At 39.4% G+C, this 23,990-nt stretch overlaps 1 protein-coding gene across 1 annotated transcript in view; it reads left to right on the forward strand.

Moving 5' to 3' along the window:
• Positions 1–23,990, forward strand: part of LOC101478526 (uncharacterized) — a 59,952-nt gene that overhangs the window by 29,723 nt on the left and 6,239 nt on the right. The window contains exons 4-15 of the mRNA XM_076886281.1: positions 7,410–7,527; positions 8,032–8,222; positions 8,337–8,415; positions 18,111–18,614; positions 19,802–20,095; positions 21,195–21,290; positions 21,572–21,727; positions 21,815–21,916; positions 22,441–22,499; positions 22,684–22,831; positions 22,934–23,038; positions 23,511–23,663. Of these exons, the coding sequence (XP_076742396.1) occupies positions 8,383–8,415; positions 18,111–18,614; positions 19,802–20,095; positions 21,195–21,290; positions 21,572–21,727; positions 21,815–21,916; positions 22,441–22,499; positions 22,684–22,831; positions 22,934–23,038; positions 23,511–23,663 (1,650 nt within the window). The 5' untranslated portion in view covers positions 7,410–7,527; positions 8,032–8,222; positions 8,337–8,382. The remainder of the gene's footprint in view (positions 1–7,409; positions 7,528–8,031; positions 8,223–8,336; positions 8,416–18,110; positions 18,615–19,801; positions 20,096–21,194; positions 21,291–21,571; positions 21,728–21,814; positions 21,917–22,440; positions 22,500–22,683; positions 22,832–22,933; positions 23,039–23,510; positions 23,664–23,990) is intronic.

Consider the following 23,990-nt stretch of genomic DNA (forward strand, 5'->3'; position numbering starts at 1 on the left):
CTTCCAAAATCTTCTGGTGTTGCCCATAAAATTGACCAAGAAGGCAAGCTCTGATGCTTCTCTGATTTATCCTATTAAATCAAATTTCCTTTCCTTTCCTGGTTACTGGTTTTTAGTTTGAACATGGGGATTAATAGTTCACTGTCTTCAGGAATTTCACTTCCTTGTTAACAAGCCTAATCTCATGGATATTTGCATCGACAGTATGATGATAGCTAATGCTAGCTCTTACAAAACAAGAAAATACTGGATTTCCCCCTCACTGAAACTGAAGCAAAAATGTTTTAAATGTGCTGTACCACAGTGTTTATTATGTTATTTGTCAAATATTTCCACTTCAAAAACATACAAAGTTTAGAGTTGAATGTTTTAACATGGAGGTCTGTGGGCGCTGGACAGCTTTTGGAGCCATTGAAAGAACCGCAGCATTCATGAGTTGACTTAGTTTTTTTTTAATACCCAGAAGATGCAACTTTGACTAGTAATGAAATTATATATATAAAAAAATCTATGATCTGTTTCTGCACATGTACAAAGGTTTTACCTTTTTTGAAAGTTCACATGACGTTGGACAGATGTATTTCAAAAAGAAGTATGTTTCATAGATGAACTGTGTGGGGTTTTTTTTTTTAACTGCTCTACCAGCATTCAGGCTTCATACCAGCAGCTATGTTTTGCTAAATTTAACCAGTCATGATTCCTAAATCTAATAAAACATGAAAATGAAACTTTGTTTCCACTAAAATGTAAAAATGAATGACAGCCACCTTCTCTTCTCTTTGTCACGCTTTCAGCCTGAAAGCACTACAGCTTTTGTGCATGAGCTTAAATTTTTGTGAATCTTTTATATTTGGCTGTGAGACTGAGGTATGATAATAGGAAGTTGCACAAGTACAGTGCAAAGTCCACCTGCCCTTTTTTGAAACTTAAAAGTGGACCTTTTTTCCCCCGGGTTTCTTCTTAAATATCCAGGTCTGATCCTTTTAAAATTTGTATTTATTAGTTTCTCTCTTACATACGCAAAATCAGGCCTTTCTTTTTGTATTCCATCTCTTTTATTTCTCTTTTTTTTTCTTTAACCGTTCTTGATTTCTCTTTCTTTCTTGCCTTTCACTTTTTTTTTCTTTCATGGCTTTCTTCCCGTCTTTCAGCATATCAAGGATGTTTGATTAAACAAGACTCAACAAGATTTCTTCTCTCCTCTCCTTTCTTTGTCGGAATCTGTTTCTGTCATGCCCTTCTCCTTCTTATTATGCTGTCAAAGCCTTTTTTTAGCTCATTATTGCACTCCTCTCACCCTTTTCTTTTATTTCACCCTCAACTCCTCTTTCTTTGTGTGTGTGTAATATTTGTGACACATTTCTTCTTATAACAGCACAGAACCCAGTGTTGTGAATCCCTTTTTTTGTAATATATCAGTCCAGCAAAGCCTCCATAAGATATTTACTTTAGTGGTGATAATGACGGTCTTAGCTGCTCTTCAAATCTGTTAAGAGAACTGTTGCTGTGGGTAATTATCTGGCGATCCAGTGACATAGTCAGAGTGTTGAATCTGTAACTTGTGAATGCACCTGCAAACAGCTTTAGCTTCGGCTCTAAATGTATGATTTCAGCAGAGATTGGAGTAAAAGTGGAGCCTGGCATTAACATGCATGATCATTTACATAAAGCTGTATAGCGTCACCTTTGTCCATGATGGAAATGTGTTCTGGAACAGATTTTATACATGAGAATAAATTCTATACGCCACAGTGTATAGATTCTGTGTAAACCAGACACAAGGAAAATTATATATGTGACAAGCTGCAAGCAGTGAGATACATTAATATAAAAAATAAAAACAAATAAAATGACACCCACACGTTTTTCACCTGCAATTATGGAGTAAAATGTGTTTGTCACATACATTCACATAATTATGGAACCCTATTCACGCTTTTCTGTACATAAGCCCCTAATCAGAGCACACTGACAGCTGGCTGTGTGTGCGTGCGTGCGTGCGTGTGTGTGTGTGTGTGTTTCACACAAAGCAGGATTTGACACATTGTTGCCATGTGGTGCGATGTGCGTCTGTTTACATGTTCACGTGAATGTGCATTCTCTCTCTCACACACACACACACACACACACACACACACACACACACACACACACACACACACACACAGGCTCATTGGTAATTAATGTCTTTTCACCGGGATGGGTGATGTTCCTCATCGCAGTGTTTTAATGAAGTCTTTTGATTGGTTAAGATCAGGTTTGATTGACAGGTGACTGATGAGTTAATTTGCATGAACTTCAGAATTTATTTTTCCCTCACGATGTTAATTTCTTCTAAACAATGAACTGAAAAATGTAGATTTCTGAAGAAGTTGGAAAAAAATTATTGGAACTTCATCCACAGTCCAGCAGGGCAGAGCGCTGTCCCTGATTTCAGCCGAAATGACACTAAACTAGAGATGGCACGATACCACTTTTTTATGTCCGATACCGATACCGATATCATAAATTTGGATATCTGCCGATACCGATATGAATCCGATATAGTGTTTTTTAATCAACAAAACTGTTTTTTAAAATATCTTGCTGCATTTTGCAAGTCTGCAAGTTCATACTCAAGTTTAAAACAACAACTACACTAAAGCTATTCTGTTATACCTGTATACAAAAAAAATATTTCATAGTTCAGCAATACTGATCAATCTAATAAACTTAGACCTACACCATCCTCCCTATTCTGGTATTTTAAAGAGTACTTAGCGTAAATATTAAGCAACCTAACTAATAGGGTTCCAACTCCCAGCAACAACAAAATTAAATAAATAAAAAATAGGGAACCACCCCTCACGCGCCACCTCATGATGCTTAATCGACGTAATCAACCTTAATTTGATGCAGTGTGAAAAAAAATGCACAGAAATCAATTATTTTTCAAGAAATATTAAATAGATTCAACATCTTTCTTCAACAAAATTGCAGACTGCACAGATGGTACCTTCCCAAAGTAAAAAGTACTATAACTTACTAGGGTATATATATTAGACTTAATAGTTACTATATACAGTAATTGACTTCTATTCATTTTACATCAAATTAAAACTTTGGGTGTCAGATAATTATTTATTAAAAGCTAGACATTTTAAATGAGAATAAGAAAGAAAAGTATGTCTTTGTGCCCCCTTTTCCCAGTTAATGCCCTATCGGCCCCCCTGGCTAAACTTTGCTAGATCCGCCCCTGCACAGTTACCAGCCGTCAGCTACGTAGAAAAAGATCCTGGTGTAGAAAGAAATATTAAATAAATTCTAACAACAGCTTATCAAGCTTAAACGTGCTGCTGTTGTTCAGCCGCTGGTTTCCTCTTTCTGGTGCAAAGTGGACCAAAAACAAACGAGAGACAGACTCGCACAGAAAAGCCGATCAGCTGATTTAAGCAGTTTCATGATTGAAGTAGCAGCAGGAGAGCGAGAGGCAGTCGCTTGTTAAGCTTAACGTGGGAATGCTTTACAAACATTCAGAGATGGACTTACACACTTGCTTTACTTCTCTCGGGGATAACTTTGTTGGAGATGAAATGCCAGGTTGCTAGCGAAGCTCCACATGCTATCCAGACCACCGACAGGTCCTGCATGCCACAGCTGCTCTATCACGTGATGCATACGTTCTGAGGTGAGTTACGGCGTGTTGCAAGTTTTGTGAGGTGCTTTCGTGATATTTAATGGATCGGATTACATTTTTTATTTTTCTCCGATATCCGATCCAGTAATTTAGGTCAGTATCGGACCGATACCGATACGTAATATCGGATCGGTCCATCTCTACACTAAACTGTTGTTGGTTCTTAACTTTTAAAAAAGTTACACAGAGAAAATGGGAGAAACATGAGGCTCATGTGAAATTCACTCAGTTCCCACAAAAACCCCACAAAAACAAATACTAGCACATGCAATCTGTCTTCATCTCTCCGATGTCCAGGCACCTTTAGAAAAGTCAAACAAAATTCAGAATACTCGACTAAAGGTTTGTCCACCAAAGCCGAGGATTGCATCTGGAATCTTTATTTATATTGCCTCAGCTGTGTTATATGGGTAAAAGAGAACAAGTTTAAAAACCACAGGAAAACAAAACTTGACATATGACTGTGTAACCTGATAGCACGTTGCTTAATGTACATACTTCATGGTTGTTGGAGCACTTGAAGACCTTGGTTCTGATCTGTTAAGACTTTGCTATATATATGTTGTGAATTTTTGAAAAACATTAAATTCATATGTATTTTAGAGCATGCAGTTTCTTCATAAAGTTTCCTGCTTTAAAGTAGATGACATAATCCAGCATAAATGTCTTTGAAACATGATGATCACATGATGGTCTGATGATGGTGGAGGAGAGCTCTGTCTTAACACGTTGCTCCAAAATCTCCAAAAAATTGTTCAGCTGGGTTGAGCTTTGTGACTGTGGAGGCCTCGTCATTTTCCACCAGGACAGAAATATTCAAACATTGGTATAACAGAGCTCTCCTCACATTTTGGGGTGCAGTTCAGGTTTTTCTTTCTTAAACTGAGACATTTGCACAACTTCCAAACAACATCCTTTCTCTTTCTTCCAGCCACTCGAAGTGAATGTAAATCAAAGATTATAGTCCTCTTTGAGCTTTACCTCCGCTTTCTGTCCGTCTCACAACAGCTCTCATGACACACAGCCGAGTCAGTGGGCCCTCTTGAAAACCTCATTAACACAATGTTAATATATTTCCCAGAGTGCCTTTGTGTTTTTTGTTTTGGTTTTTTGTATCGTTCCTGTTAATTTGTCTTTCTCTACATGTCGATTCTTCAGTTAGTTCATCAAAGGCTTCTCAGATGAGCCTCCTCTTCGTCCTCGCAAACAAAACACTTCTTGGCCTGTCATCACCTGCTCTTCTGACACTCGTGCAGAGGTTTAGTGCCTCCCAGTGGACGCATGCTTAATGACAGTGCATGTACAGTACCTTGAAGAGGAAGTGCATCTTATTATGTAGCTATACAGGGCCTTTATTATTCCCCCTGTTTGTCCTCGGGGCTAAGTAAGTAGCCATAGGCACTAGTACCACTATCTTTTTGCTTTCTCTAATCAAATTCTGCTGCTGTGACTGTACCAGCTCATAACAGATAACAGTAGTTAATATCATAATGTAGCTGTGCAAGAGACAACAGCACCTACAGTCCATGTTAATGTGAGTCAGAGTGTGGTTTTTGAGTATTTGCCTGCTGTTGACTTAACCCGGGAGCAACAATCACTAAATCTGCATCAGCTGTTCAGCTCTGTGTGTAACTAGGAAAATGCTGTGTTTGTTCAAGGGAAGGACAGTTTCAAGTTAAATGGGACCCCACAGGTTAGTCAGCAACACTTGATGTGGTTACAAAATAGCTGTCAAGGCTTTATTATGTGGAGTGTTTTGAGGAAAATAGTGAAAAGAGAAAAGCACAGGACTGGAGGGTTGAGTGTTTGAAGTATCACAAGTTATTCAGTCATTTAAAGTTCTTGAGCTGTGATGCTGTACCTGTCGGCCGTGTTTTCTCAGGCGAATCTCTCAGCTGCTATAAAACAAACAGAGAGGATTAAAGTTTGCACTGCCTCGTCCTTCTCACTGAGTTCAGAAGCAGCTCAGGAACAAAGAACAGCAGAGCTTAAGCTTCAATTGCATGCTTTCCTCCCCAGAAATATTTGACTCTCATCCATGTTTTTACTAGTTTTGCATTGAAGTTTGTTCATTGTTTGTGCATTTTCTTCTAAGCATGTTAGCTTCATTTCTGTCCACGTCTTCCCATTTGTGATTGAACCAGATTTTGTCCAAATGTATGCATATAGCTCGTATTTCTGCCCGTGTCCCTTTAGTAAAAATCAGCATGTTACTGTGCTATTTTTTTAAGTAATTCATAGAGATGGACCGATCCGATATTACGTATCGGTATCGGTCCGATACTGACCTAAATGACTGGATCGGATATCGGAGAAAAATAAAAAATGTAATCCGATCCATTAAATATCACGAAAGCACCTCACAAAACTTGCAACACGCCGTAACTCACCTCAGAACGTATGCATCACGTGATAGAGCAGCTGTGGCATGCAGGACCTGTCGGTGGTCTGGATAGCATGTGGAGCTTCGCTAGCAACCTGGCATTTCATCTCCAACAAAGTTATCCCCGAGAGAAGTAAAGCAAGTGTGTAAGTCCATCTCTGAATGTTTGTAAAGCATTCCCACGTTAAGCTTAACAAGCGACTGCCTCTCGCTCTCCTGCTGCTACTTCAATCATGAAACTGCTTAAATCAGCTGATCGGCTTTTCTGTGCGAGTCTGTCTCTCGTTTGTTTTTGGTCCACTTTGCACCAGAAAGAGGAAACCAGCGGCTGAACAACAGCAGCACGTTTAAGCTTGATAAGCTGTTGTTAGAATTTATTTAATATTTCTTTCTACACCAGGATCTTTTTCTACGTAGCTGACGGCTGGTAACTGTGCAGGGGCGGATCTAGCAAAGTTTAGCCAGGGGGGCCGATAGGGCATTAACTGGGAAAAGGGGGCACAAAGACACACTTTTCTTTCTTATTCTCATTTAAAATGTCTAGCTTTTAATAAATAATTATCTGACACCCAAAGTTTTAATTTGATGTAAAATGAATAGAAGTCAATTACTGTATATAGTAACTATTAAGTCTAATATATATACCCTAGTAAGCTATAGTACTTTTTACTTTGGGAAGGTACCATCTGTGCAGTCTGCAATTTTGTTGAAGAAAGATGTTGAATCTATTTAATATTTCTTGAAAAATAATTGATTTCTGTGCATTTTTTTTCACACTGCATCAAATTAAGGTTGATTACGTCGATTAAGCATCATGAGGTGGCGCGTGAGGGGTGGTTCCCTATTTTTTATTTATTTAATTTTGTTGTTGCTGGGAGTTGGAACCCTATTAGTTAGGTTGCTTAATATTTACGCTAAGTACTCTTTAAAATACCAGAATAGGGAGGATGGTGTAGGTCTAAGTTTATTAGATTGATCAGTATTGCTGAACTATGAAATATTTTTTTTGTATACAGGTATAACAGAATAGCTTTAGTGTAGTTGTTGTTTTAAACTTGAGTATGAACTTGCAGACTTGCAAAATGCAGCAAGATATTTTAAAAAACAGTTTTGTTGATTAAAAAACACTATATCGGATTCATATCGGTATCGGCAGATATCCAAATTTATGGTATCGGTATCGGACATAAAAAAGTGGTATCGTGCCATCTCTAGTAATTCATAGTGAAAATGTTCTTATGAGAAATCACAATATATGCTATCTGCCACAGTTTGAGTTCTAGTTTTTCCAGCTCAGACGGGAGTTTGACATTCAATTTGCAAACTAAATTTTTCTTTTTGTGTCGTTAGACTCTTTCAGATTGAAGGCCGCCAGCAGCTGCTGACCACTGAGCTGTCTGATCTTCAGAAGAGGAAGAAACAGGCGGAACAAGAGCTGAAGAGAAACTCCTGCCTTCAGACATCCACAGTAAGTGAGCACAGCAGGAGTCTGTGTCTTGTAGAGGTCTGATTGTTTTCCAGCTCCACTGTGTTATTCTTGGGCTGTACTAGAGTAGCTTTGCATGAATCACAGGTTAAAATATTACTTTTTAAACTTATACTGGGCCTTATTACATCTCCACTGTCTGAAACAAGCAAATTTAGCTCTTTCCTCTCCCTTTAAGCCAACTTTCTTCTGATTAACTGAACATTGCAAACACGAGAAGTGGGTGGGATCCTCTCTTAGATGGTGCTGATCCCAAGGTCATGAATCAACGTCTGTGTTCGGGCATGCAGCGTTTTGAAACAAGACTGATGATGAAAGTGGCTCAGAAGTTAACACACACAAGGCCAGAGATAAAACCAACAAACTGTGCCAGTGTTGAGGAATCCGAATATTGAAGCAAATAAGTCATAAATCTCACTGTCTTTACTCAGAGCTGCTCCTTCTGAGCCTTATGTTAAAAACATTTTCCATTCCTTTGCATCGTAGCTTCAGTTGTCTGCTTGTCGGGAGCTTCAGGCCTCGATCACTGAGCATTTGGTCCAGTCTGAGAGGCTGGTGTTCCAGGAGGAGGCACTGAGCACGCTCCATAATTTACTGACCCAAGACTTGCAAAGGTACCAGGAAGAGATAGAGAAACTGACCCATTTCACACAGAAAATACTCGGAAAACCCCACAGGTACCCAGCAACACAAATGATTATTTAGTGTACGTACCTGACAAAGTAGTAAAGATCAGGTGGTCTTCTTACATTAATGTCTTTTAAGATTCACCTTTTTTTTTTCTCTTTCAGGGCAGACAGAGAGGAAACCTTTACCAACAGGCAGAGCGAAACCAGCATGCAGGGAAAGAACGAGACAGAAAACAACATGGTATGGTTAACTAGCATTTAGACTTCCCTCACAGCATCCACAACGCTGTTATCAGCTCTGACTCTTCTCTGTAGGGTGTTTTTAGAGTCTTATTATTTACATTTTGTTAGTTGGTGGTTTTTTAGGCTCACTGGGGACAGGGAGGTTTTTAAAGAAGGTCTGAGGTGGTTTTTGGGAGACCTACAAAATACTCAAATTCCATTTTCTTTGTGCACACCAGCTCATGGTTTACGTACATTTCAGGCTCAGGTGACCCTCTGATGTATTTGCTAACAGGTCATATGTTATTGTTAGTCTGAAATCACAGGGAATCACAGTTCCCACCCAGTTCACATTGCCAGCAGTTATTTCACCCATTGTGGCTGAAAGTGTCCAAATATGATTCACTTTCTAGGCTTCTGGTCACAGATTTAAACACAACTGTAACAGTTTTATTAGAATCCTGATTTGATTTTTTTTAAACATTTATTTTTTTACTTAATTACTTACACACCGACAAAAACCAATGCAATGGCATTCTGGGGGGAAAAAAGGTGATTTTTAGCCTGGATTAATTCACGTGACTTTAAATCCTATTGCTTCAAGTACATTTAGACAGTTACTAGTATTATGTAAGTTTTTATAGCCACGGTAAGCTAGACTTCATAAGTTGATGTGTCAGAATGGTATAGTGTAATGTTGACACTATAAGCATGATATAATGTTTTTATAAGGTGTATAGGTGCATAAATGGGTTATTTTTGCCAGTTGGTATCTGGTTGCTAAGCAACACGACAAGGTCATAATATCTATAGATATGAACCTTCAGGGGCCTAAGATGTACCTGTGTACCAAGTTTGGTTGCTCAGTTGCTGATTGTATAGGAGGGGTTGGTGGACAAAGAAACAAATATGTAGACGTGCATTATGGTAAATTTTATGTTTTATTCTGAATTATTTTACACAAGAACTTATCATTCCTAAAAGAAGGCTGACGCGTGAAGTCTCACATTGTGTGCTACACCTGGGAGAAAAAGTTCAAATTGTTTTATTTAAATAGTCTTTGATGACTGAAAATTCTGTATTCTGGTATCATTAAAAATTCTGTTTCTCACCTTAGGTAGTTTATTATAATACTTTTCTAGCATTATAATGTAAAAATCATCCATCACTTTTAGTTGAAATGGGTACGTTGATAAAGGCTAATAGTGCAATGAACAAAAAATTAAAACAGAAAAAACACAAAGAGATACAGCTTGGTGCAGGTAGAACGGCATCACAGTGTCTCGGTTATTGCGTGCGTGCGTGTCTGGCACTGGTCCAGCTGTTGTCAGTCTTTCTCAGACAGAGTAGAGACAGAGGAAACATCTGCCTGCTCATCTGGCTCTGTCTGTCACACACACACACACACACACACACACACACACACACACACACACACACACACACACACACACACACACACACTCTCTCTCTCTCTGTTAGCATCTTTCCCTAAAAAACAAGCCATAATAAACTGACACAGTTGTGACAGGAAACGATGAGGGAAGAAACCTGGTTTGGAGTCTTATTATAACAAGAAACCTGTCAAAGTGTCACCACAGTTTAACTCATGAAGCTTAAACACAAACTGGAGACAGGCCGGCTGCCAACATGCTGCTACTCCCGCACAGAAATACAACATGAATCACGCTGCAGTCTGTACAGATTTCACTGAAGAAATACAAGATATTTTTTTCAAACATCAGTATGTTATTATTCTGTGCCGTAGCACAAGTCTCAAGGACAGGTGCATTGCAGGAAATAAAAAGGAACCAGAAATCAGTCTGTCACCTAAGAATAAGTATATGATCCACTAGGGTCTGCTAGGTGACACTTTAGTGATCAAGAAGAAATGGTTCAAGAAAAAGTTTATGTTTACACACTAGCTGCAAATAATGCGTTAAAACCTGGGGGGTAAGCAACACTTGCTGACACTTAAAAGCAGGTTTACATTTACTGCAAATTAGATTTAATTATTGTTTATATTTGCATTTTTTGACACCCTTGTTTTTTTTAAACACCCAGGCAGCAGGATACCATCATTTGTCACCTTCCAAACTGCAAAGACGATTTCTTTTTCTTTTCTTTTTTTTGTTTAAAAAATTAAACTTCTTTAGAGTTGGAAAAAGAAGTATTTTAGTTCAGAGCTTAGGCCACCAGAGTATCGAATATTACCTTTTTCACAAGGTGTCTGTGGGCATTGGTGTATTGGTGCAGCAGGAGGCGGTCTGTGGGGAGACAGAATGACTGTTTTGTTAGCCAGGGGACTTCTCTCTTTGTCTGGCTTTACTTTTGCTTTCGCTCATTGGTTAGCTTTAGGAAAGCAGCATGATTGGTGTTTACAGTCACAATTTACAGTAAACCTACTTGTTGAAAGATGATGCTAAACAGTGCCCAGTGTATTTAAATGTGAAGAAGCATCTGCATGTGATGGACTGACATTTCTAAAATCCTCCCAAAGAACACGGGGCACATGCCAAGGACATTTAGCAAAACAGCAATGTTTAGGTTTTTCAGGAGTTAGAATGGACTGGAAACCTGGTAGTTCAGTTTCAAACCTATACATCCATTTTCTGCAACTTATTCTGGTTCACTGGACAGAGACCAGACCTCGCTTCTGGGTGACATTGAAGCGTTTCTAAGCCGTATTTTGAGGTGTCCTGGATCTGTCCGGGCTTGAAAGATATTCCCGAAACACCTCACCTAAGAGGTAACCTGATGGGATCTTTTTGAAATCTTGCGCCTCACATTAGGCCCATTCTAATGTATTAGTATTAATACTAATATCATTAGTATTAATACTAATGATATTAGTATTAATACTAATACACAGCTCTACACTGCTTCCTCCATTGATTTTAAATTTGAATGTAGCTCATATTTAGCAGTTCGATCAACCAGTCGATGCTGTATTGTAGCATGAATTAGAAAAAACACATGGCCCTTCACTTATTTGTGCACTCTTGGTGTTAATGATTGAACTTTGCTTATTGCAGTCTGTCCCGACTTCATCCCAACTCCTTAAGCTAGTTTACATTTTCAAAGCTGCTCATTTGCTAATTAAAACACTTTAAACTTTATAATTGGGACTCTACAGTCATTTCTCATTCTGGTTGGTTAGAGAGGCTCCATTCCTTCCGCTTTATGAAACTACGGTTATTTGTGCCAAATTGTGATCTGCAGTTTAACAGAAATATGCTCCTGTCACCTTCTGACTGAGTTTGGTTTCTGACAGCTGAAGTCCCTAGTAATGTGGCTTTAAAAGGAAATAGGTCAGCTTGTTGTAACACTGATTTTTACAGCTGACAGATGTCACAGAATTTGGCTTGTGGCATTTTATTTATTTATTTATTTTTTTAACCCTGATGCCCAAAATAATTTGCTAATACAGTGGGAAGTGAACGACTCTGCAGTTTCTGTTTTGTGCTGGAGGTCTCAGTGGACCGGCAGGTCAGTGGGGATTGAAACGGCTGGCGTCTTCAGAACCTTTTTATCAGATTAGCTGTAGTTAATCTGTCAGAAAATGGATTTGAATAATTACACATAATTTTGATTAGATATAAATCTAATAGATTTAGCATAAATAAGGTTTTATAGATACAGTGATCCATCTGGGATTTATGATTTTTATATTAGACCACTTTTCACTGTGGGAATCACTATGTCCACGTGTGTATTTTCTCTGCTATATGAGATACCAGTAGTTGTGTCACATAAAGCTGCAGGTGCAGATATAAAGGAGGTTTCAGCTTTTAAAAGTCCCCGCAAAGACAGATGCTAAAAGCATTAATGTGTATAAATTATAGTCCAAGTCCTGTCAGACTGCGCAGACACGATTTGTTTGTGGAGCAGCTGGATGGAGCCAAAGGTGTCCCCCTTCCATCAAACTGCACTCAAAGAGAGAAAACCCCTCTGAGTGATTATAAAAAACACACAAACTACAAAATAAAAACTAAAAAGTCTGTAAAAACTGGACACAGGTGCAATTAGTCATCAGTCGAGGGCATCTGGGGTGTGAAACAAATAAAAGCTCTGCAGCAGTTTAACCTCGCGGGAAAATGTTGTGGAAACACATGTTGTGAAGTTCAATCTAGGATGAAATGATTGTATTTGCTATACAATACTATACCTTGGTTCCATTATATTATAACTTTTTGTCCATGCAAACATTATTTTGAAGTCTACTCATTGAAATCTATTCTGCATTTTACCTCCATGCTGGCTTTTAGTACATTTTCCCTACAGTGTAGAATTCAGCTAAATAATACAAATTCAAAACATGTAAATAAATCCGGCCATCATATGTCTGAGCTCCTGTTTGCTATTCCCACGTTAAAGAAAGAGACATCCAGGATTAGTTCGACCAGATTCCAGCCTGGTTTGTAACAAATCTTGCTGTTGAAAGGATAATTGTCGGCTAAACAAAGTGCAAAAACAGGCAGGCCTTGAGGACAGGGCGAAGGGTTGGTTGATTAATCTCTTTTATTTGCAGCCATGGAGATGGGAGGAGTGTGGGGGGAGGGACAACAATAACAACAACAACAACAACAGAGGAACATATTGCTAAGCAGATTGCCTCGGGCCAAACGTGGCTTGACGTTTTGCTCTCTGCGAGACACGTACATGTTCAACACAGCACTGCAGCCACTAATTGGTTATTTATTTATTTATCTTATTTCTTCTAACGTTCTTGTTTTTTCTCTGTATGCTTAACTTGCTTTGGAGAAAGTGGAGGGGATTGAGGAAAGTTATGAGCCTTGACAAACACTGAGGGTAAAAGTCACATTTGTGCTGAAAAAGGTGAGAAGTGGAATTATATACAGTACAGTGAAAAATTTCATATTAAGATATAACCCATAAAAGAACAAAGAAAAGTACTTACATTAAAAAAAATCAACCAATAAAGATGAAACAACCAATATACTGTAAGCCAAAAATGTAAAAGAGGTTAGAAAACCAGCAAAGCCACTCAAAAAAACTGTATTACATAAAAATGAAGCAGATTTGTAATAAGAAGAAGAGAAGACGCGTTAGAGCAGAAACTAGAGATGACATTCTGCTTTACTTATAAAAAGAAACTACCAATACCAGTTAGAAAATTAGAAAACTATTTAAACTACAAAACAACCTGAAGAAATCAAAACCCAACAACCTAAAAAATGCTACACAACATCCACAAAATGCTGGGAAACAATCAAAACCCAGGATCAGCAGTAACCCATGGCTTGGGATGACCACAAGAAGCTAAAGAGCAAAAGTGGCCAACTTAAAAAACAAAAATACCTGAATAAAACTACAAAAATTAGTAAACAACCTTAAAAATCTAAAACCCTAGAAAACAACTAAATGAAGCCTTAAAAGGTCATCAAACGAAAACAGAAGACAATCCAAAGATTTCAACTAAATATGGAACCTAGAACCATGAAAATATAGAATACTGTTTAAACAACCCAAAGAAACTAAAATGCATTACAAAGCTGTTAGAAAACAACACTGAAATCAAAAAGTAAAAGCCAAACCAAAAGAGGGTAAAAACACAACTTAAAAAGGGCAAAAGAATCCAGTAAAGAAAATGGAAGAAGGTAGAAAAGCACCACAAACACAAAGTAGAAGAGAAGCTTTAAAGTGTTCTCTCTTTTCATCCAAACCACTTGTTTTGCCCCAGTTTTCGATGTCACTGTTGATCTTCATCTCCGTCCTCGTCCTCGAAGCTGTCAGGCGCCGGCAGAAATAATGAAGTGTTTGAAATGCTCTAGGCTTAAAGGATGAAGCAGGTTTGGTCCTTACAGTTGATCAAATTTATTGTTTCTAACTTGAATAGTTGTTGTATGTTCTATTGTCTGGCGTGCAGATGGCCACAAGCTGAATCTCTGTGTGATCTCTGAGCAAACAGGCCTGTCTATCACACAAATCCATGTAGACTCTCACAAACATTTCCAGCCCCAGATTAGATTGTTCTTCTTATAACACCTTGGAGAAAGTTAAAGGATTCCACCCCACAAGTTTAGACAGTAGATTATGTAATAGGCCAGAGGAGCACTTGTTATATAATGTCCTGCCTTTGTGTTTCCAGTCTAAGACATTGATCCCAGAGAAATATCTCATGTACTTTCAGCTTTGCTTCCAAAATAAATTTAACTGAAATTGCATGTTTCAAACTAGAAGTGATGCTTTCAGAGCAGAGACACAGGACTCGTTTAGGAGTCCTGTGTTGTCTAATAGTCCAGTGGATGCTTTGGATCTGTGTGGATTGTATTGTACCCTCCATGAGTGGAGCGGGATCTGATGAGTTTGGAGCCCAGGTCATCACCTTGTGAACAGCTCTACAAAGAGCCCATGTGTTTCCTGCAGTGTAAGAATTGCCCTGCTGGAGAAGAAGTTATTAGTCTGCAGCAGTATCTGGGTGATACATGCCAAAGAAACATCCGGATCCCCCCCCCCCCCCAAAAAAAAAAAAAAAAAAAAAAAAGAGAAAACCCCCCAAAACAAAAAAACACTGAATTGAGATGATCAATGGTTTTAATGTTGTGGCTGATCAGTGTAGGTTCGAGGACTTGAACCCATTCAGTGTTAACCTGAAGCCATTTATTATGAGCCATCGACAGATGGCTGCTCCTCCCTGAGCCTGGTTTTACAAGAGGTTTCTTCCTGTGAAAAGGGATTTTTCCTTCCCACTCTCGCCAAGTGCTTGCTCATAGGGTCTCTTTGATTGCTGGGGTTTTCTCTACATTATTGTATGGTCTTTACCTTACAATGTAAAGCACCTTAAGGGCACTACTATTGTGATTTGGTGCTACATAAATGAAACTGTTTATCCATTCAAAGTCATCCACTTACTGAAAATAAACTACAAAAGCCCTCCTACTGTAATCAGGGTCTCTCATTGTCACAAAAGCACAGCACCTGCTTTTTGATGATACACTTGAGCAGAAAAGCTCCTGTGTCCGCTGAACTTTGAATTCTGGAGAAAAGCCCCGATCACTTCTGCTGCATCAAGCCTCATCGGCAAGGTATTCACTGTATTTCCCAGAGTGCATTGCTGCCTTATATCTGGGTCAGATAGTGCACAGCTCTGCGCCATATGTCTGTACTGTAGTGAGGCCACAGGGAATGGAGGACCCGTGTGTATGTGTGTGTATGTGTGTGTGTGTCCGGGACTTTAGGGAATTTGTGGTTTTCAAATCAAATCAAATCACTTTTATTGTCACATCACATGTGCAGGCACACTGGCACAGCACATGCGAGTGAAATTCTTGTGTGCGAGCCCCACAAGCAACAGAGATGTGCAAACACAACAACACAAACGAGCAAAATACAAGAATGGCCAACCTGAAACTAATAAATATATGTACAATGAAGCTGAATGAAGCTCTGTCTGCCTGTCTTTGTTTTTCCTCTGTCTTCTAACATGAGCAGAATTCAGCTTCCAGCTCCCGTGTTGATTTTACATACTGTAGGTTTTACATGTAGGTGCCAGCTTATCACAAAAATTTATGACCCAAATAAACCTCAGGTTCAGCTGCAATAATTTATTTTTTTTCCCACTGTTACAACCGACTGAAAACCCGTCCACTGGTAAAGAGTGTGCCAGGGACAGCTGGATGTGTGTGCAGCTTCATGGTTTTCCATATTGAAATGAACCAAATAGATTTGGTTGGGTAATCTAAAGTAAAAGCAGTGCATTGTGCCTTTGTGAGGGACCAGCTCATTAAGCACTCGTATGGGTTGATGCCCCTGGGAAACAACCTTTGATGCCTAAAATTTGTTCAGTATCTGCCAAAAATATACAGACGTATTCCGCACAATGTGCAATAAATATAATAGCCTTTTTTCTACTGCAAATAAAACGGCTTGTTTCAGACAGCAGATGAACTGAGGGTCTTGATCAAAGCTCAGTATGAGATAAAGAATATTATGAACTGTGAACCAAAGCTGTGAAACTGGAACTTGCATTACAAGGTCTACTTTAAGTTGCAGTTTACGCACGTTTGGGATTTCTTCTGCTGTGTTTTATATTTTATGCTGAAATTATATTCAAAATGACCCCAACAGTTTTAAACATTTAAAATTAATATGGAGCATGGAAGTAAATTATGAGTATATCTAAAAGATTCAAATGTATTTATTGAACAGATGTGTCCTGTGATGCCCTCAATTGGGCTCATAAAAAGTTGTGCTCTGGATTATTGCCATCACCATAGTAATGTTATATACAGGACATAAAGACACAAGCACAGCAATGCATACACGTTCTCACATTCACTGCATTCACTGTCTTCTCACACCGCAAGTCCACACTGAGCACGTTCACCTCACAGGGCAAAAATAATAACATTAAAAATCATCAGCTCAGAGCTAATCCCTCCACGGCCTGTAAACATTTTAATACCACAGTGATTAGCAGTGATCCTAAACCCTAGACAGACACCCACCCATCCAGCCTCCCTCCTTCTCAGGCCAGGGCTTCTCTCCCACCGCAGCTTCAGCTCACAGTCCTCGGGGGAGGCGGGCAGGCGAGTCCCTGGATTAAGGCCACTCGGTGCTTTGGACCCTTGAACCTTGAAAGTTAAACCCCTGGATGCTTGCCACTTCATTTCTCTAAGTGGCACCATCCTTCTTGTTATGATTGTTAATTAAAGTTGGATTTATTCAAGTGGCTTTTTGGCATAAAAGGAAAAATCCTGACATTTTCTGTTCTTCTCTCTTTTTTTTTTTTAAAGCAAGAGCTGAGCAGATTTTTGAATTTAAGTCCCTGTTGCTGTCCCTTTGTTTATTTACCTACCTACCGTTACATTTCTGTGTGAGAAAGTCAGATGTTGTGATATGAGGTGGGGGTGTAGGGTAGGGCTTTTTTTGTTGTTGTTGTTCAGATGAACGAGCAGATGTTGCAGTTTCTCAAGAGGGATTTATGTCAGGATAGGAACACACTTTCCCACACACGCACACACACACTGACACACAAACATACGTTCACACACGCTGGGATTCATGTCATTATGTATGCATTTCATCAGTCAACAACATCGATGCACTGTAAAGACATGGGCCAGAGAGAGAAAAACACATTATTAAAATAATGCTTTAAAAATAAACTTAAAGTGATGGTATGCATTTGATGCTAACCATTCTTTGGAGGGTTTTTCTCCTACTTCTTGTAACCACTTTCTAGACTAAGTAACACTTTGTTACAGCTGCTTATATGAACATAGCATTAAAGTCTCAAAAATGATGCTTTAAACCTGCATTCTTTCCAGTGACTGGCAGGGGGCAAAAGGGAATAAATCTGATTATATACAAGTCTATGACAAAATGAGTCTACTGTTCCCCTGACATATGACCTTGATAAACACTTTCCTACTGAGTTCATAGTTACAGTCAGTAGCTTCAAGCCCCATTTAACACAACATAATTTTCATTTTGTAAAATGTGGACCCATAAATCGAGTAAACATCATCCAAGCAGGTTATATTTATCTTTATTGCCCTACATGTCAAGCAACAAGTGCCCACTTGTTCTCAGTCAGAGCCACACCCCTCGCTTGAACTAGTGATGGTTTACATGGTCTAACCTGTGTTAAATTTATATTGCCAGTCATTTAAGCCACCATCAACTGGGTGTTCAGACACTTCTATAACAGTTTTTTTAGGGATCTGTTATTGTGTTCACCTCTTTCAGCACACACCCGAGTCGTCTTCCGTACAATCACCACTTAGTCCTCAGCAGACTACCACCAAAGAAGAGTCACAGCAATCCAAGAGAGCCAGTTATAAGAGACCAGTAGGCCTGACTCGCAATTCAGTGCAACGAGCTGGCAGCATCAAAGACCTGATTACTAGGTTCTCAGGTCCGGATCACCAGGTCTCACCTTCCGGTTCTCCACAGAGCCCTATTATGGGAGCTGAACGAGTCCAAAAGTCGGCTTCGATGGAGGCTCTGGAATCTTCAAAGTCAAGTCCATCCACACCGATCAGTGCCAGTCAAGATGGAAGTTCTATTCCCAGCATCAATGTGACTCCACCCTTCAAGGAAACCATTCAGAATGGAGTTGGACCAGTTCAGAAAGGTTCCAGAACTACTCAGATAACATCAAGAATCAATTTTCCACCAGGGGACGGTGCTGAGTCCAGAAGCCAAACAAACACTGGTAGAGACTCAGTGGCTGACTCTGGAATGGGATCGGTAAGAGACCGAAACAAAAAATATACTCCTGACCGGCAGTTTTGATGTCCTTGCATGAACAAAAAGCTCTGCAGCTACACTGCGTGAAGATGGCATGACTGCATGGCATTGCAGGTTTACTTAAACGCATTTCTTGCATGAAAAAATCTGCATCCTCAAACTGCATGACGAACTCGAACGCATGAAAACAGCAACGTTTTAAGCATACTAATCAAAATGGCCTAAAACTCACTGACGGATCTAACAAACTTTGTCTTCAATTGTCTTCCTTTTTTGTGCATGAAAACCTATTAAAACCCATTAAATGTTTACATTCAGTTTGCTTGCACTTCTCTTGAATTCATATTTTCACTTTTGCCCAAATTTACCTTTTAGCTAGGTGCTTTTGATCATGTGTATTTGGAAATGGGAAGGCTTTCAGGTAAATAGCAGTAAATCTAAATGAACCCCTGGGCAAGTGTTTAAGCCAACGCCAACCATAGAAATCAAAGAACAAGTATGTTCTTTAAAGTAATTTCAACATATAATAACGTAGTAATTAACAATTTATTTGATAGAATTGTGTTTCAGGCTGTATGTTGTTAAGTACAGTAAACTCCATCTTTGATACCAAACAGCAGACAGAGGGAACACACAATGAGCTGCTGAGCATAGTGAAGTCTTTCTTTAGTTGGTGGAGGCAAAGCAGAGTTTAAAAAAAAAGGATTCAAAACCTAAAGCTGTTTGGGAACATTATAATAATATATCAGCACTGTGTTCTTTTTGCCCTCTAGTGCTCAGAAAACCACAAGTCTCCCTTTAAAGAAATGTCAGTTAGAACTGGGATGAAATAGCAGAAAAGATAGTATCTTGGTGTTAATTGCATAAAATTAATACAGTGAGCCAAGTTTGTTTCTATTTATGCACATTTTTTCCCAGAAGTCAAATCAGTTTGCTATAGTGTCTTTCAGAATGATACATTTTGCCATCTCCTCTGTCATTTTACCTTCCCATGCCATATATTTATTTTCTCTCTGCTGTCAATTGGTGACAACACCATCACATGCTCTGTTAATTCATCCTTCATCCGTCAGTTCTTTATGTTTTCTAACTGGGTGCATTCGTGTTTATATGCTGACTGATTTCGCCCCCTCCGACAGATTCATCTAGGTTTTTCATTCCTCATTTTTCACCTTCTGTCCCTCCAGGAGTCAGAACTGGATTCACACAAGCAGCTGGACAGCCCATCAGAGGAGGAACCCTCCACGCCCAAAGCAACGATAATCAGCCAGAACCCGAAATATCAGCTGTACCTCAACAACGATCTGAAGACCAACGGGTTCAGTGGCAGAGATGCAGATGGTCAAGGAAGCGGCGGAGGATCAATCGGGGAGAATGGCCCCAGGATGTCCCGATGGGAGACCACCCGGATTGGGGCGAACCATTACAAAGGGTCCCTGGAGTGTTTGGCCTCACGAGATTGGGACACTATGGCTGACAGGGTGGGTGATTCAGACCATGTGTTCTGTCTGTATATATGCGTATGATTCAAGATCGCTTTTAGAAAAATTAGATGGCGCCTTACTTCCAGAGTAAAAGCATCAGTTATTAAACAGTGCCCTCTCCTGGAAGAGCTCAGCTTTTAGATTCTTAATTCCAGTTCACAGCAGACATGATCATTTCACTGAGAAAAATGAAAACAGGCACTTCTAGAAAACATTTAAAGTTTGGTGTTTGAGTCATTTAGAGCCAAAGTAATTCAAAAAGGTAACATTTACATTATTACATATTATTTATATCCAAATATCTTACAGAAAACTAGTTTTATAATCCGTTAGTAGATTCCGATCATGTCAAGATTCCTCATTGAATGTTTCAAACTGAATTGCTTTAAATTTAAATAAGTGCACATTTAAGCGAGTGAGGTTCACACAGTATTGCCATTTTTAATATTTGATCCTTTATGTAGCATTAATAAAATAAATCTTTTCCTTTGCAGCCATTGACACGTGCCCAGTCCTGGATGAATCTCAAAAAACAGGTCTAATACCGGCTGTTCTGTTTATCACAGAATTCAATGAAGGCAGCCTTGCATGTCCTCTCTGCACCAAATCAAATCTAATCACCTCGTTTGTCTGATTCGAAAAGCAAAAATATCAAAAAGAGAGGCTCAATGCAAAGCTAACCCTCTCTTTTTGATGTGAAATGATACCATTGTTTATCGTATGCATAATAATTAAGGACACAATGATTTGTAATTTTACAGCCTGGAATATTACCATCCTGTTAAAGTACTGTAGGTACTGTGGCATTAATGGATGTTTTTGTAGCATCTGTTACTGGTATGAATGTGAATACCAGTATAGAAAACTTGTTTCAGTCTTCACGTTTGTTATTTTAACAGGATTGCTGCACACGTCTAATAAACGCAGCTGCTTTACAGCACACGCCCACCTTTGTTCATTTTATGTTGATGTGAGGAAGGCAATCGTGGCTGTATCTGCACTTCTGAATTCACATTTTGCTCTGAGATCCTTGAGCTTTATTTGTCTTCTTTAAGTCTCTACATTTTTGACTTTTTTTTTTTTTTTTTTTTTACAGATGGGTGTCGTTGACAGCCCCCCCAGAGTGTTTAACAGTCCATACTCCCAAGCCACCTCTTTGGAGTACAACCCCCCTTATCGAATGTCTGAAAAGGTTTGTAAGTTGACCCCTCTTTAATTTTGAAACCACTTCATTTATACAGTGTCTTGAAATGTACTAAAGTTACATTTCTTTCCTAAAATACAGCAGATTCACAGCATGTGTACTTGGCAAAAAGCTTTTAAAGAGTGCCAATAAACCAAATGTTTCTTTTAAACTGTTGCAGGAAATAGTTTGCATTGGTTTCTGCATAATTAATGTTTTGACCAGGATGTGGAGTCACAGCAGGCTACTGACCCTCCTCTGTTCACCTCCCCTCTTTTCTCCATGTTCAGGGTAAACTATCTCCTGCCACCTCTGAGATGAACCTGTACACCTATAACAGTCGCAGCACGAGTCCGGTGGGCATACAGACGCCGACCCTCATTTCCCCCCGCCCCCGTTTCTCCACCTACGACACTCTGAGGAGGAGGACGGAGGTCAACAACATGGTACATGTTTACTGACACACACACGTGTAGCACATACTCTGACTTCCACACTTTGTAATGGGTTTCTGTACATTTTTCTTGCTACAGGTGGTGCCCACACACTACAGCATGCGCTCTTCCACTCTGGGAGCACCCAATAAAAAAGACTACATAGCAGAACTGACCAAACAGCTGGACACCATACAGAGAGTAAGCCCCGTTTCACTTCTTGTGGATTCAGTCGCCTGGGAAAAAAAAAAAAGGAGTATAGATTCGAATTAAAACAAATTAACATTAAACAAATGTCTGAGAAATGCAGACTTATAGCATGGGTACCTGACCAAAAAACTCTCAAAGAGTGCCAGTTAGGCTCATTTAACTTTTATTTATCCTGTTATGGGCCCTTTGCGCAGCCCTTTATCCACTGTTTGAAGCAAGCCACTTTCCCTCCCTTCCTTTCCCCCTTAAGTGGCTTTTTTCCTGATTGGCTGCCCCTCTTAAACAGAAGGTTTGAGGAGTAGGTGGGAGTCCATGAATCCTCTCTTCATGATGTCACAAATCTGTTGACTACTGTTCAGCATGAGTCTGATTTGGACCAGATTCACCAGATTTATCAGATTAATGAATCGGAGACCACCAAACAGGACACAAAACAATCCACTGTGTGAGGAACATTTAGCTCCTGGCGGTTTGTAGAAAACTAGATTTTTGATGTGGTGTGTTGTCTCTTCCAGCGCAACCAGTTCCTGGAGGCAGAGAGTGTGGAGATGGAGAAGGAGAGGAACCAGATCAGGTCGGGCATGTGTGGTTTTTCTGTAGTTGTACTCGAAGTCAGCACACTGTTAGCTAACCGGGGGCCGTGTACTTGTGACTTTAAAATTAAGCTTTTAGCCTCATGTTATTTCTTTCTTTTCTTTTTTTTTTTTTAAGTATATTAAGTCTATTTCAATTTGTTCTTGTCTAAACTGTCTGTGAAGGTTTGAGATGCGCGGCCTGCTGGTGAACAACGAGGACCTGCTGAGAACAAACACACAGCTGAACAATGAGCTGAAGCGGCTGAGGGAGCAGATGATAGAAATGGAGAGAGAGAATCAGTCCGTGGGGGAGCGGTTCAGAGAGATGGAGGTGTGACTTTTTTTTTTTTTTTTTAAAGATAAAAGGATGCATAGAAGTGATTTGTAGTAGTATAAATGTTTGGATGGGTGACACTTGTGTTGTGCTACGCAGATTGAGGTGAAGCAAGCCAGAGAGGTGATGGTGGAGGCCAACACTCAGGAGTATGCCTTCAACTTCCTTGAGCAGTCGCTCAAAAATCGGATCCAGGATGCTGAGGTATGCAAAGTTAGACGGAAGCAGCTAAAATAATTTTTTTTTAAAAAGATCACATTAAAACCTGAGGAGGAACTCGCACCAAAATAATCTAGATAGATAAAAAGAAACTGGATTATGGGGTGTACCATATCTTTAAAGTGATTCCCACTCATCCAGATATCCAAAGATGTCATTTACAATTTCTTTGTATTTTTTTAACCAATTTTTTTTTAACTTTCTCTAACTATGGTCACAGAGCAGGGAAGGGGGACTCGGGGTACACCCCTGTGTTACTCTTTAGTATAACACAGCACACAGAATGCCAAGAATCCTTAATGACATTCACTGATAATCCAGTTTAGCCAGTATCCAGCTTGGTTTTATTTGTCAGTGAGGGACTAGATCATCTATATTACTGCACATTCAGACCAGTAAGAGACACATTTTCTCTTTTACAAAGAAGCTGAACTTTATGCATGTTTTTTGTTTTCAGGAAAATCTGGACAAGCAGACGCAACATGCTCAGACTCTGGCTGAGAAGTTGTGGCTGGCAGAGAGGCAGCTGGAAGACGTGGAGAGTGACAAAGAAAGCAAAGACAAGAAGCTGTCTGACCTCAGCAACACCATCCTCAGGCTGGAGACAGAGGTACGGACATAGTAGACACTGAGGCGATGAGCAGCCATCACCTCAGAATTAGATTTATTTAGAAATTCTCTGAAAAGAACCACATAAATTGTCATCACTGAAAAACCTGACAACCCAAAGCAGTGATTCCAAAGCATAAACTGCACCCCCTGGTGCAGCATCATTTACAGTAACATAAAGTATGTGCAGAAAAGGCTTTTAATTTTCTTTTCCTTTTTAAATGGAGTTGAAATTGCCATCAGATTTTTCAATCAAATTAAAAAAGCAGTACAAAGCATATTATTCTTCATTTCTCCAGCACTATGAGAGCAGTAAAATCTTTCTTCT

This window comes from Maylandia zebra, linkage group LG7 (genome assembly GCF_041146795.1).
Source record: "Maylandia zebra isolate NMK-2024a linkage group LG7, Mzebra_GT3a, whole genome shotgun sequence".
In the NCBI taxonomy this organism is placed as follows: domain Eukaryota; kingdom Metazoa; phylum Chordata; class Actinopteri; order Cichliformes; family Cichlidae; genus Maylandia; species Maylandia zebra.